Here is a 13950-nt window from a genome sequence, read left to right as displayed (position 1 = left end):
GTAAAAGTATTCCAACATCTTGATTAGAACGGTCTCATAGTGATGCCACAATGAAAGACAAAAAGGAAGAAAATGACATGATTTATCTTGAGTATCAAATGGATCATACATCATATTGTATATTATCATATTTTTGCATATATCATATGATACATCTGATTTGATATATGTGATATGACATGAAATATATATAGTATATGTATATATGTAAAGCATTCTAAATCTGTGATGAGTTATTCAGTTCTGTCTCCTGTTTAAAAATGGTTTCAGCCCATCCACCTAGACAACAAGACTCCTTCTTCATGCTTTACTCTGTGTTCAGAACATGTAATGTCTGAGGATTCTGGCTCTTATAACGCATTAATAGATTCTTCATTTCACAGGACACAAGCTATCAAATTATTCTTATTAATTCAGGGGAAAAAAAGGAAACTTTTAAACAGACACGCACAGTAACTAACATGCCAACCTCTAATTTGCATAACGCTGAATTAATCAGGACTGAAAAAAAGGTTGGACAACAAAAGAAAAGGGTCACTGGGCTTCAGAAATATCGGGCAGTGGGTGAAGGTTAAATTGAGGGGGAGTAGAGAGGGAGAAGGAATGGAAGGGATGACAGCAGGGAAACAAGGTGTGCAGCTGTTTATGCAGGGAGTGATGTCCAAAGGGAGGCTTGAAAAATAAGGCAAAAAAAATAACACACACACACACACACACACACACACGCAGAATACACACAAACACATGCAGAATACACACAAACACCCTAGAGTTTTTAATGATGCGATGAGGGCATAAAAGGCTTGCACAGAGGGGATAACATGAGTGTGGAAGAAGCACTTTTTTCTGCTGTGACTGACAGAATCTGGCCTGCGCTATGAAAAGGTGAGATCCTGCTCTTTCTTCCTCCATCTCCACTTCTCTCAATCTTTTTTTCTCTCTCTCTCTCTCTCTCTCTCTCTCTCTCTCTCTCTCTCTCTCTCTCTCTCTCTCTCTTCCACTTGCCTCTCCTTCTGCAGTGCCTAATGCAGGACAGGTGCAAAAAGTACACAGGCCAAGTCGATTAGAGACTGAAAGCCAAGAGAAGGGAGGCCGGTTGCTGTTTTCATGCCAATCAGCAGCCAAACACATTTTCCCGCCAAAGCATCTCCAACAAGTTGACCTCACTCAGATTGTCTGCCAATGAATGCTAGTCGCACTACCTGGCAGTTTCTCAAAACGTCTTAGTTGATATTGCTTCCATGCAAATTAAGTAGATATTTGTGCTCACACTTGTGCAAGCATGTGCTAAATATGTTTGGCTGTGTGCATGAATGTTCTCTTCTATGCACTGCTGTTCTTTTGAGAACACATGGTGTGCTCAAAAACAAATGCTGAATGAGCTCAAAAACAGGCCGTTGTTTCTCAGTATACAGGCTATACGGCATACAATATATACCAGCATGGAAAAAAGACCAATTTAATGTAACTGCTGTCCTTCGAATCTTAGCCTTGCATAAAATTAAGGAAGGATGCAAACCAAAACAAGCATGAAGAACAAGCCCGGGTGAAGGGAAGGTAGTTAAATGTCGCGTAGCAACTGGTGGCTCTGGTGCTCTCTGTCATCTTTCACTTTCGTCTGACTGTAACACACACACACGCATGCACACCCACATGCTCAGTGTGAGAGGTGGCCACACATACGTACACCCACTCCTCTAACACAAATAAGGTTGTAAAAACGGAGCTGTAATCACACCCAGGCATCTCAAAGGGAAAAACTCTGACTGTATTCTTGGATACATTTGCTGTTTTATGGAAGGAATGAATTACTTGTTTGTTCATGCATGGTCTGCTGTGAAAAAACCTTGCCCACTGGACTTACAAACAAGACTCAGCTACATGGTTTAAAATCTATAGCTCAGTATGCATCGGTATCACAATGCAGCAAATACATGCAACATTTATGAGAAAGATCATAACAAAGATCTAATGTGTAATATCTTCAATGTTTAGCATAGCATGGCAACACATTATGGGATGAATAAATTAAACTTTCAACTAGCTTTGAGTTATCACCCAGCCTAAGACCATAAATCTCAGCCTGATTTCAAATAATCAAAGTACAGTGAAGTGTCTCCTCCCACACACCCTCAAGCAAAGCAGAAAGACTCCTCTCACCTGTTGTGCTGTTTGATCAGCGCAGTGACCCGGTCTGATTGTGAGCCCAGGTCTCTGGAGTATCGTACCAGGTCGTTCAGCTGGCCCTTCAACTTCTCTGCCATCGGCTCGGCGCTCTGCAAGCCCTCCAGTAAATCCTAAACAACGCAAAACAGATACGCTGCCTCAGTGTGTGTGTTTGTGTCAAGGAAAGACAAGCACCCAACAGATCTGCATGACACCCTTCAATAAGTGCACTCGTATTCTTATTCACACCCTGGCTTGGTTCTTCTCACACACACACACTCACACGCACACTCTAACACATACTCACAGTGCTGTCTGTACAAAAGCATTTCTGTTCTTGGCGGAGTGTGGCAGGAAGGAGCTGTGGATAACGTTCTCCTGCTCTCGTCAGCCAGCCTCACATTCTGCACTCACACAGTCATGAAATCCTGTCCCATGAAATATGTACAAGCTCTCCCTCTCTCTCTCTCTGACTCTCACACGCTCCCTTGCTCACTCTCGTTCTGACGTATGACCAATAAACAACCGTCCCTCTCTGCCTGTTCTCCCGCACTCGTTGCTCTCCTCTGCCTCTGCCTCTTCTCATTCCCTCCTCCTGTCCTTCCACTACTTTCTCTTTCCTCCTCCTTCCTCTTTCTCCGTCCCTCCTCCCCGCGCCTTGCACTCATTCCCTCTCACACATTTTTTCCTCCCTCTCTCTCGCTCTCTCACACTCTCTCCCTGTGGAATTCAGCTGTCAGCCCTCGCAGATGCAGGACTGGTTCGAAATGCACACAAACGAGCGCGTAACGAAAAACAAGGCTGGATACAGGAAGAGGGCTGGAGGAGGAGGAGGAGGAGGAGAGAGAAGAGAGAGAGAAGCGGAGGAGGGGAAAAGACTCCTCCTCTGATCTTTGACAGCACCAAATTGAGGAAAACCGGAGAAAGGCATGGCCGAAGAAGCCCGGGATAGGAGTTAGAGGGTGGACATGCTGTCATGGCTTTGACAATACAGAGAAATTGTCACAATGTATACATCCTGTGGAGGTTAGAAACAGAGCAGCAGGGGAGGTGAAGAGCGGGAGCATCTGAGAAACATCCCCTGCAGTCCAGACAGACATCACTGTACAATTGAGTTCAAACATGTCAGAGTACAGAAAGGGTAAAAGGGAAGGGAACTGAAAAGGAGAATGTTTGGGCGGGAGAGATAGTGGAAAATAATGGCCAACAAAATTACAGGGGGAGGGGTTTAGAGGACGGAAGGAGAAAACAAGGGAAGCTGATGGGATTGTAGCTGTCACTCCTCCATCATTCCAGTAAAGCTGATTTACTAACTAATCTTTTTTTAGGATTAACAAATAGAATGGATAATTACTGTCGGAGGAAGCATAGCTGAATGCAGACAATGTATGTCTGCACACTGTGTGTGTTTGTGTGTGCGTGTGTGGGTATTAAACAATGCTAATCACTTTCTCTAGAATTAAAAAGTACAGTACTGCTCATAGCTTTTTACAGGAGACAGTTTGCCAACACAAATCCCAGCTGAATGCAGTTTTTTGTATTCAAGTATCCATCATTTTTTTCAATGAGCTGATTTTAGACAAACAGATTTATTTAGACATGAGGGCCTGTGTTCACACACAGTAGCCTTTGCAGAGGCAGTGGCTATTTTATGCACAAAACCAATGCAGTTCAGGTTTTCAGCTCTTAGGGTCCTTAACGCACAAAACACCCTCAGTGTCAGCGTTTTGTTTTTTTGTCACTGCATCCACACCAAAGTAGTTCAACTTTTGGAACACCCCCACACTTCTCAATATCACTTCTTTCTTAACAACCAAGCGGCAACCTCTGGTCTCAAACTATGAAGCCCATGCGGAAGTGTTATAAACTGCAATTCATCGAGAATCCGCTTGAGGCTGGCTGCAGAAACACAGGAAACCACATACACACCAATTCAAAAAAGATGATCTTTGCAGCATTAATAAACATGTTTACAGCCTGGTTCAAAATACGGCTTGGCTCTACGTAGCTAATTTCTGAAAAGGCGGGGCTTCTGATATCAACTTGGTCAACGGCAAAGGAGGAGGAAAAGCTAATCATTCTATTCTTTCAAGGGGAAGATTTTCCAGGTCTAGAGCTTTTTTTTTTTTTTTTTTTTTTTTTTAAGTTTTCTGGGTTTCAATATGTTTTATTAAGGAAAACAAGATCTCCACAAAGCATCCATATAACAGCACAATTCAAAGGCCTGATCTTACAAACTACATTATCACTGATTTGGATTATTCATTCCTTATCATCAGGCAAAACTGTCTTCATCAGAGAGTTAAGTTAACAGTAGAACAATAACTTATCCCATCCTCACCCCTCCCTCAACCCTCCCAAGGAGTGCTACCTGACAATGTAAACAAAAAGTCGATCATTTCAGCTCTGCAAAAAGGAGATAAGTGGGTTCCACTTTTTTTCAAATTTCTTAAGTCTGTTTTTAAGAATAAATCTAATTCTCTCTAAATGAAGTATTTCCGTCATCTCTGTTAACCACAATTTGAGAGTAGGTGCTTCTTTCTTCTTCCAGCATTTTTTTTAAGTTTTCTTTGTTAAAATTCCTTGAATAGAAGCAAATATGACGCTTTTTTGTGTTTTTTAAAAAGATATATTTTTGGTCTGTTTTTTCCTTTTTTTTAACAGAACAGCTGAAAAAAGAAAGAACACATGGGGAGAAGAGAGTGGGCGATGACACAGCAAAGGATTGTGGGTAGGAATCGAACCAGCAACTACTGCAACAAGGACTATAGCATCAGTATATATGATCTGTACTCTATCCTCCAAGCCAAATCAGCTCCCCATTCAGAGCACCTCAAAACAGACTCATCAGTTACTACAAAGAGTGGGGGGAGGCATTGCAAGACAACATGTAACCAAGCAACAGTAAGCACTAGTGATAAACACGCTTAAATAGAGGTCGTGGGCGCTGCATCTGTGAAGAGAACTGTTAGTGGACATAGGCCCTTATGCTGCTATTTATCAATCAGTCAATTTTAATTTGTAAAGCAAAAAAAAACCAAACAAAAGTTACCTCAGGACACAAAAACAGCCGATCTAGACCGAACATCTTCATGTATTATTTACAGACAAGAGTCCACAATGATGAGCAAAACATTTAATAACGTTCTACTGACAGGAACAAAACTGTGAGCGAAATTGAGACAGAAGAAGAAAGAGACAAACAAACAGAGCAATACCTTCGCCAGCTGCCATCCCTCCACCGCTTCATCCCCGTTGCTCCGCCCCTCAGCTTTAATCAGCTCCTGGCTCCACCCCCTCAGCCGTCCATCAAAATCTTTCAGCTCGTCTTCAAGGCAGACGGTGAGGCGATTGTACTCCTCCTCTGATGCAGCAGCAGCAGCGAGAGCCCCCTCCAGACCGTCCCTGGCCCTCAGAGCAGCCCCCTCCCACTGCTCCAGAGCCTGTGACAGCGCCCCCAGCTGTCGGTCCATAGCCTCGCAGCCGCCCGCCGCCGTGTGCTCTGCCGTTGATGCGGCACTGCGACGCACTCGGGTCAAGCGCTCCCGGCCCTCCAGCAGCCGACACTCCACGCGCTCCTGAAGAGATGGGGAGGGGAGATAAACGACAAAGTTGCTACGGAAACTGTGGCTACGGAAACCATATCTAGCCATGCAGTGGATTCTATTTAAAGCTGCTTACATAGATTTCCTTCTCCTGGTCCATCCTTCTTTATTTTTGGTCTCTTTGATTCTGAACCAGCAACATCAGTTATGATAACTGTGTTTTAATCTGCTAGTATTCTAACACTGACATCTCTTTCTCTCTCTGCCACCATCTCTCATTCTGTGCTAAAGGTAGCACTTGACAGTCAAGAGGTATGCAGAACAAACACTCGAAGGGCATTTTATAGCAGTCAGCTGATAGCTGTATTAAAAACCATCAGATCATGTGCGTGAGAGTAGAAAGATACGAACATTAACCTTGAGTCCATGAATGAGAAATGAAAACTAGCTTGAGTAAACATCAAATCATGTTTCCTCGTAAGTGCTTCACACCGTGGCTCTGCAAACACACATTTATAATGTGATAATTAGGACCCATGTGTGAGATTTAAATGCAAATCAATTTCTCCACACATATTTCCTTTCTCCTGTAACTGCAGAGTTAATATCAAGCAGGGAAAGCTTAAGCTTTAATTCCACTGATGCTCTCTTTTACCTTTTTTTGCGAGCTAATAGACCGACTTATTGGCGGTAAAATAACCCAGGAGAGACGGAGATATTTGGCTTTGATATGAGAAACAATTTCCATTCCCTTCCTAGCTTGCCCTACTTTATGCCAGGGGTCCATCAAGATGAGATAGGTTCAGATAATTCAGCCATCAGTTACCTTAGCAACATAATAGAAGTAAAGCATATAAACATCTTTGTGGTAAACATTAAGATGTACAAACAATGTGAAAGTGGAGACTCTAAATGAAGTCCAAACAAATACTAAATATTAAGCTTTGTCTAAAATAAAGAGGCGATAAATTATAAGGCACACATACAGCATGTTCGCACTGCAGCACAATAGACCTGTCACCTGTCACATGTGCTGCACTATAATCTGTCAATGAATGGACCAAAAGCTGATCTGGGTTTTTTTTTTTTTTTTTTTTTAAATCGTCAAATCTTGACAAAATGCATTTTCAGAAAATACAAAAGAAGTGTCAGCCAACGTCAACGAGCATCATTGTTTTATGTTGTTGCTGACACCCTGCCTTACCCTCACTTCTGACAGCTTCTTCTTGATGGAGGCAGAGTCTCCTGATGTATCCGACCAGTGCTGGAGCTCCTCCCCGGCAGTCATCAGCCAATCAGTGAGCTCCCTGACAGCCTCCAGGTATTCTTGATGCTCCAGCACTACAGCCTGTGCAAGACGTACTCTCTCCTGAAGACACAAAAGTAAGAATACATTAGTAAACATCACTTAGACCAGGGGTTCCCCAAACTTTTCAGCCTGCGACCCCCAAAATATTGGCGCCAAAGTCTTGCTACCCCTACTGTCCCTCAAAGTGATTAAATGTGGATTCTTTTAGCTGGTCTGCAGAAAATTAGCCTACCTATATGAGCATGTGGCTGTGTTTCCTGTGCCTTTATGAATTAACCTGCTGCTACTGATGCTTTGATACTAACTCTACTAACTCTAAACTTAGGAGTCATCTGGCAAAAAGAAAGGCAGAAAACTCATTACATTTTCTACTTTCAAGGTTTTATTTCAAGTTTAGCTACTATTTTTGTCGTTAATGGGTAAAATATACTATTTTCAGACAATTAAAAAAAAAAACATTCTGGAAGACATCTCACGACCCCCCATTTGTGTTAAGCGACCCCCCAGGGGGTCCCGGCCCCCACTTTGGGAACCCCTGATTTAGAATACAGATATGATTATCAGGTAAACAGAAACTTCCATGTTCTCTTTAATAATAATCTGAAAGATAACAAAGCACTGTACCTCTACCAAGGCTGTGAGATCATCAAACTGCACCTGCAGCTGTGTGCGGGCCCCGTGGTTGAAGCTGGCGTCACCTGTCTTTTTGAACAGTTCCCTGGCTTTTTCTTCCAGACTGGACAGTGCCACCTGGTGGTCCTCCAGGTCGGCCAGCAGAGCTCTGAGTCTCTCCAGCTGGGAAGCCTTTTCTCTGGGGCCTGGCTGAGGGGTGAGAGGGGCACACACCTCTCGCTCTACAACCTCCATCCAACACCGCAGCTGGGCAGCACTCTCCAGGTATCCTCCCCACTGTGACACCGTCCACTCCAAACGACTGGAGGGAGGAGAGAAGATCTGTGTTAAATCTGTCATTACAACATTGAGACATTTTAAATGAATACAAATTTTAAACCAAATGGTGTTGAGTATCAAAAATGTTTCAGATGTGTTTTAAAACTTGAAATAAACGTTATTCTTAATGAACAAGAAAATTATTTAGGGTCTGTTTAACTCATGTTGGATATAAACACTTGTAAAGCATAGATAGTTCAAAAATGTTAAAGTATGGGTTGAAGTGTAGACATGTTTCCCTGTTGTGAGTAATCCAACAGGTGTGACACAGTTCACACAAGTGCATAGGTAATCTGGTCACTTTAAACTCAGATAATCTGTAATTCAAATACAGTGGCAGAGTATATATTTCACACTCATGACATGGCTAAGTAATATAAATTGTCTGTAATACTGGCTTAGTGCCTTTATCCCCTTTTATTGGGAGGTTCAAGTGCACACGGCACGGATACACACCTACAATTTCCCCTGCCATCTGTTACCCCTGCCTGCACAAACAACGCCAATGTCTGCTAACACACACTTACACACATGAAGAAACACACACAAATCCTTCTTTCACCTGCTACCCCTCGCCTACTGTTATCCCATTCCCCCGAAAATGCAAACACACCCCATGTGTGACCCACTGTTTGCCATCCACCACTTAGTCCCTAATGAGATCAATTTTTTTCTAGGGAGGGGCCATAATTGCTCAATTAAACACACACAGGCACACACGCACACATATTCACACAAAATAATGCATGTGCACGCTGTACTGCACGCACACACACATTAAATCAGATGCATCAATCAGAGTTATAATAGGACAAAATACTCCTCATTATGTATTTAACCTAATGGTAATTAATGGCATTGAGACGTGAATCTATCAAGATGAGGATAACCTGTTCCTAAGAGAGGAGGTTTCTGGCACAGGGGCAGAGTGTCTACTGAATGTCCAGCGGTGAACAGTTTTCTGCAGATTGGAATTGTCCAATAAAATATGTAGAATAAAAAAAAAGCTAAAGTCAAGACCGCTTGAACAGAACTAAGACTCATGAACTGCTTTCAGTTATCAAATGTAATGTTATTTTCAGAGCACACAACACAAATGCCCCACTGGCTAAAATCTACCCGGACGCTGTAACAGATGCAAGAATTCACCTGCTAATCACTCCCATATGTTCTCGTCCTGTCTGCAACTACAAGGTTTTTAGAGTCAAATTTTCGACGCACTGGGAACAGTATTTGATACAGTCCTTCTCCCTGACCCACTCACTGTCCTATTTGGAGTCCCACCTTCTGGAGTGCCCAACCTTTCAGGGACCAAACGGCATGTCTTAGCCTTTAAGACTCTGTGAGCTTGATGCCTCATCCTGTTCGGGTGAAGGCACAAGCTCCCTCGTTCCCATAACAGCTGGCTCAGGGAGATCCTTGGTCATATTCAACTTGAGAAGATCCGATTCTCACTTGCGAGACCAAGAAATTCTTTTGACAAGACCTGGAAGCCCTTCACCGAATACTTAAACAAAACAACTGTTCACCCAGATGAAGCTTAGTTGCCCTCCTTCCCCTCTCTCTTTCCCCGTCTGTCCCCCTCTTCCTTCTATCTATATTTAATGCCTTAATGTTTATTTAATTTTTTTGTTTTTATTTTTATTTTTTTATTTCTTTTACCTAATTTGGTCTGTGTGTTTTGTTTTTTGCCTTATGTAAGTTATTTGAGGTTTGGGTGGGAGGGGCTTGGGGTCATGGTCATGAAAAGGCAAGTAAAATTGTTGTATTGTGTTGTATTTAAGTACTGCTATTGGTGCACACATTCTTTATATCTACTTTTTTTTAAACTGTCAATGCTTACATGCACTGTATCACAAAATCAATAAAAATAATTGTGAAAGAAAGTTATTAAATGTGGACTGAACCATCACAGTGTGTACTTCAGGTGAGGGAAAGAGGCCAACAGTTTACCTGTGGCAGCTCATTGCAGTCACAAGCAGCGTCGCCCAAGCATCCTCCACTTCCTGTAGCTGTGAGCGCACAACATCCTGTCCGGCGGCTCCGTAGCTCCGCAGGGCCAACTCACCCTTACCCATCGCCATGTTCAGCTTGACCTCTCCCTCCCCCTTCAAAAGCAGGATGTCCTGTACAAACAGAGCGGGGTCAGAGTAAACTGGAGTTAGACAGCAGAGTTTCAGTTGAAGATTTGTTCAGTCAAACAGCTCCCTCTAGTGTTTATTAAAAGACCTGTTCAGGGTAATGTAAAGCTGATTTAGCAGGTTCAATGTAGGAGTAATCTTTAAAATTATTTCATGGGATTACAACTTAACAAACCTGTACAGTCTCCAGTCTCTGCTCTAGCTGCTCTTTGGTCCCCATGGTGCTGTCTACAGTACCCAGTCTCTCCTGGATCTCTTCCAGCCAGGCCCAGACCCCTTGGAGGGTCTCCCCAAAGGCCTGGCTCTCCTGGCAGCCCCGCAGCCTCTCCCTGGCGGCCTTCAGCAGGGCCTGGTGCTCCATCTGGAGCTGTCCTGTCGCTCTGACCTCTCCTCCTGACCCCCGGCCTGCTTCAGACAGAGACTGGGCCTCTTGGCAAAGATGCTCGATGGAGTCCCTTAGGAAGTAATAAATATGTTATTGTTCAGAAAATCTAACAGCCCATGCTATGGTCTCTTCAACATAAGGTCTCACATGTACCTTCTTTCAAGCAGTTCTCTGTGGAGGTTCTCCATCCTCTCCAGCTCTTCTGTGCTGTCGGAGACTCCTTGCTGGCTCTCTGCCCCCAAAACAGGCTTGCTCTTGAGGCTGAGATCCATCTGCTTCAGCCAATCTCTCATAACCTCCACACAGCCATTAAAACTTGAGAGGAGAGAGAGAAGGGGAGGAGAAAGAGGAGAGGAATGTCACCATTTTCATTCAAATTCCTTTGCAAAAATACAAGATACAACAAGAGAGAAGACATACTTCCTCAGAAGTTCAATACTCTCTTCCAAGTCTTGTTGGTTCTGAGAGCAGCCGTCCAGGTAGATCCTCCATTCTCTCTGACAGGAGGAGAGATGCTCTTGGACCTGTGCTGCTCCAGCTTTGGGCAGGTGGACCAGAAGCTTCTTGGCTTCCTCACAAACCTGAGAGAGCCGCTCTTCACTCTCTGATGAACGCTCGGCTGACACCTGTGGAAGAAGGAGGACAAGAATGTAGCAAAAATCAAGAAGTGATGTTGTGAATATAATTCTAACCAGCACAATGTCTGCATAGTAAAAAAAAACAATAGAAACTATGGCATCTAACTTTTACCTTTAGCCTTTGCAACTTTGCCCCAAGGATGGCGACATCTCCCGATTGATTAGAACAATCTTTCAGCTCCACCTTCAGATCTGCGAGCCAGGAGTGGAAGTCTTGGACGAGCTCTGTTTTGAGGAACAGAAAGGAAGCGGTTCACTTAAAATGCACCTGATGTGAAGTAAAAATTAAGGCTAAAGAGGTTTAAAAAGCCTGCAGGAGAAGAGGGAGGGGAGCTGATGTGTTGGAGCAGATGGGAAGAGTGGGCGTGTCTGCGTTGTGCAGCACTGGGTTGCCTTGCCAACAAGCTCAAAATGACTCCCCGGAGAGCAGATGTGACGAGAGCAGCATTACTCTCCGAGGCACAGGTGTGTGTCTGAGGATTGAGAGCGCACCGGTGTACCAGACAGTGTGTGTCAATGGAGTGTGGGTTGTAGTGGGCGGGTTGACTGTGCTCTGGGGAAAATGTAGGATAATCAACAGTAAATCTGTTGCAACACTAACATGAACAAATGACTCTGCATCGTGTAGCTGTGCCTCCTTTTATTGGTGATCATGAGTTTTTAAGTGATATTAAAATGTTTATTTCTCCATGGGAGTCCGTTAGAGACTTCATGGGTCAGTGTCACAGTGAAGTGATGATTTTAATGCACGTGAAGAACAATAAGGAAACTTTTAATAAAGGGTATTTACACTATATATCAGCAAAACACAGTTAAACCTCCTGTAAAGACATTGTAGCTGGTTATGAAATGGACTGATATTAATACTGAAGCCTCAATATAACCAACAAAAGCAAATGAGACCATCAGCATTAAGGTAGACCATTTCATTATGCTAATTTTTTAATGCCTCAGGCTGCTGCCTGAGGGTAGGTGTCAGACAAAGTGATAAAAACATGCAGCAGACACAGACTTCTTTTAACATAATCCACAGCAAAAATTCTCAGTGAGGGCTACATGTGCCTGTTAAAGGACAGCAGGATGAGATTGTTAAAAACACTTTACATGACAAATGTAAAGGTAAATTGACAAGAGTGGTTAACACAGCCAGCAAAATTATAGGGCAACCACAGGTTCCACTAAGTGAGAGATATGCCCAGATAAGTAAAAGGAAGGCCCTTAACATCACAGGTGAAACGTCCCATGCTTTGCACTGCCATTTTGAACTGCTCCCTTCAGGTCGGCGTTTTAGACTGCCATGAGCCACAATAGAATACTTACAAGAACTCTTTTGTTCCAAGAGCAATTAAATTATTCAATTCTTAGATTGCAAAATCAAACCTAACTTTTAAATTTCAATTTTAGCAAACTCAAACAAATAAATAGCAAACTGTAGCATCCGCCTGTCCCCTGTCCAGGGTTTACAGGGGCCTGCGTAATTTTATGACCTCAATTGTAGGATTTATGTATGTATGTACGTATGCACATGTGTCTATGTGCATGCGTATGTATATGCACATATATGTATATGTATATATGTGTATACATATGTGTTCTTGTGTATGTGTATGTGTTTGTACATATGGATATGTTTTATATTTTTATACTCCATATTTTATACTAGCTCCTTAAAGGAACTCTGTTGGCAAACACCAGAAAGAATCCCAAGCGCTCTCTCTGTTCTTGTCTAAAAATGTTGTATTGTCTGTTTGTCTGTGAAGCCGAAGGCAATTTTCAACAATGTGGACAAAGAAAAGTCATCTAAAAAAACAAAAAAAGTCAGCAAAGAATTGGAAGCACCACTTCATCCATAGGGGGCGCCAACAGAGATGCTAACTGGAGCTTTATAGGGAAACAAGCCAGGGTAAGGCTTCAAAGATCTATTTGACTGAAGACATGCCCGAAGACCCTCTGCTAAAACATGAGAGCACATTGCCTCACTAAAAAGTCCACTACAGAGCACTGGATATAGGAGCACACCAAGTTACGGTCAATGCTGACAAAGTCAAACTACTTCTCACTGCAATTCTTATGCAACTACCCTGCAGTCCACCTGAGTGCAATGAGTGCATGGGCTGAGTGCATGCAGGTAGGCTCTTAATATTAAGATAAGCTTATTATAGGTCTATTATTTATGGATTTATGTTATGATATAAAGGGAATTTCAACAAATACAAACAGTTTTAAGTACACAATTAAATTTCTTACCGTTGAAGTGGAGCTGTAACCCATCCTGCAGGCTGCCCCTGGTCTTGGCACAGCGCTGGGCGACAGCTTCCGTCCGTTTTGCAATAGAGGTGAGCTCAGAGGAGAGGCATGACAGCTCCTGCGAGGGGTGAGACCTGCACAGGGCACTCAGGGCATCTCTGGCTGAGTCCATGTCTGCCCTCTGCTGCTGCACAACGCCCTGCAGGTCCTGTGTAAATAATGTGCGACCTAGTTAAGTTCATGCACCTGATGGTGGTTGTTTAAGTTTTTTAGTTAGCAGAGTCATACCTTGACTGTGCTGATGTCCTCAGCAGAAGAAGCTTCAGTGAGGTCAGATAAGGAACCCTCAACCTCCCTCAGCCGTTCAGTCATCTGGGACATGAGGTCCTCAAGTCGCTGCTTCTGGAAACTGAAGTAGGTCAGAGTGTGTTTGGCCTGGTTGTAGACCTCCTGGGCGTGGGCCATTTTCTTCCTCAGGTCTGACTCCAGGACCTAGTTTAAAAAAGTAATCAAAAAAAGAAATCCAACCAAACTCCCATATGAACAAATATGATAAGTGACAGTGAAA

General features: G+C 43.2%; 1 protein-coding gene and 1 long non-coding RNA gene across 2 annotated transcripts in view; one reads left to right on the top strand and one right to left on the bottom strand.

Annotated features, from left to right (window-relative positions):
- Window positions 1–13950, bottom strand: part of syne1a (spectrin repeat containing, nuclear envelope 1a) — a 202749-nt gene that overhangs the window by 109492 nt on the left and 79307 nt on the right. The window contains exons 45-55 of the mRNA XM_034699221.1: window positions 13671–13874; window positions 13383–13590; window positions 11248–11360; window positions 10918–11123; window positions 10651–10812; window positions 10288–10567; window positions 9925–10097; window positions 7645–7954; window positions 6916–7080; window positions 5385–5744; window positions 2161–2297 (exon numbers count right to left, since the gene is read on the bottom strand). Of these exons, the coding sequence (XP_034555112.1) occupies window positions 2161–2297; window positions 5385–5744; window positions 6916–7080; window positions 7645–7954; window positions 9925–10097; window positions 10288–10567; window positions 10651–10812; window positions 10918–11123; window positions 11248–11360; window positions 13383–13590; window positions 13671–13874 (2318 nt within the window). The remainder of the gene's footprint in view (window positions 1–2160; window positions 2298–5384; window positions 5745–6915; window positions 7081–7644; window positions 7955–9924; window positions 10098–10287; window positions 10568–10650; window positions 10813–10917; window positions 11124–11247; window positions 11361–13382; window positions 13591–13670; window positions 13875–13950) is intronic.
- LOC117823943 lies at window positions 6839–8093 on the top strand. The gene is made up of 2 exons (XR_004633520.1): window positions 6839–7094; window positions 7756–8093. It is a non-coding gene; the product is annotated as an uncharacterized LOC117823943 (long non-coding RNA).

This window comes from Notolabrus celidotus, chromosome 13, assembly GCF_009762535.1.
Source record: "Notolabrus celidotus isolate fNotCel1 chromosome 13, fNotCel1.pri, whole genome shotgun sequence".
Taxonomy (NCBI): Eukaryota; Metazoa; Chordata; class Actinopteri; order Labriformes; family Labridae; genus Notolabrus; species Notolabrus celidotus.
This window is presented reverse-complemented; position numbering and strand designations above follow the sequence as displayed.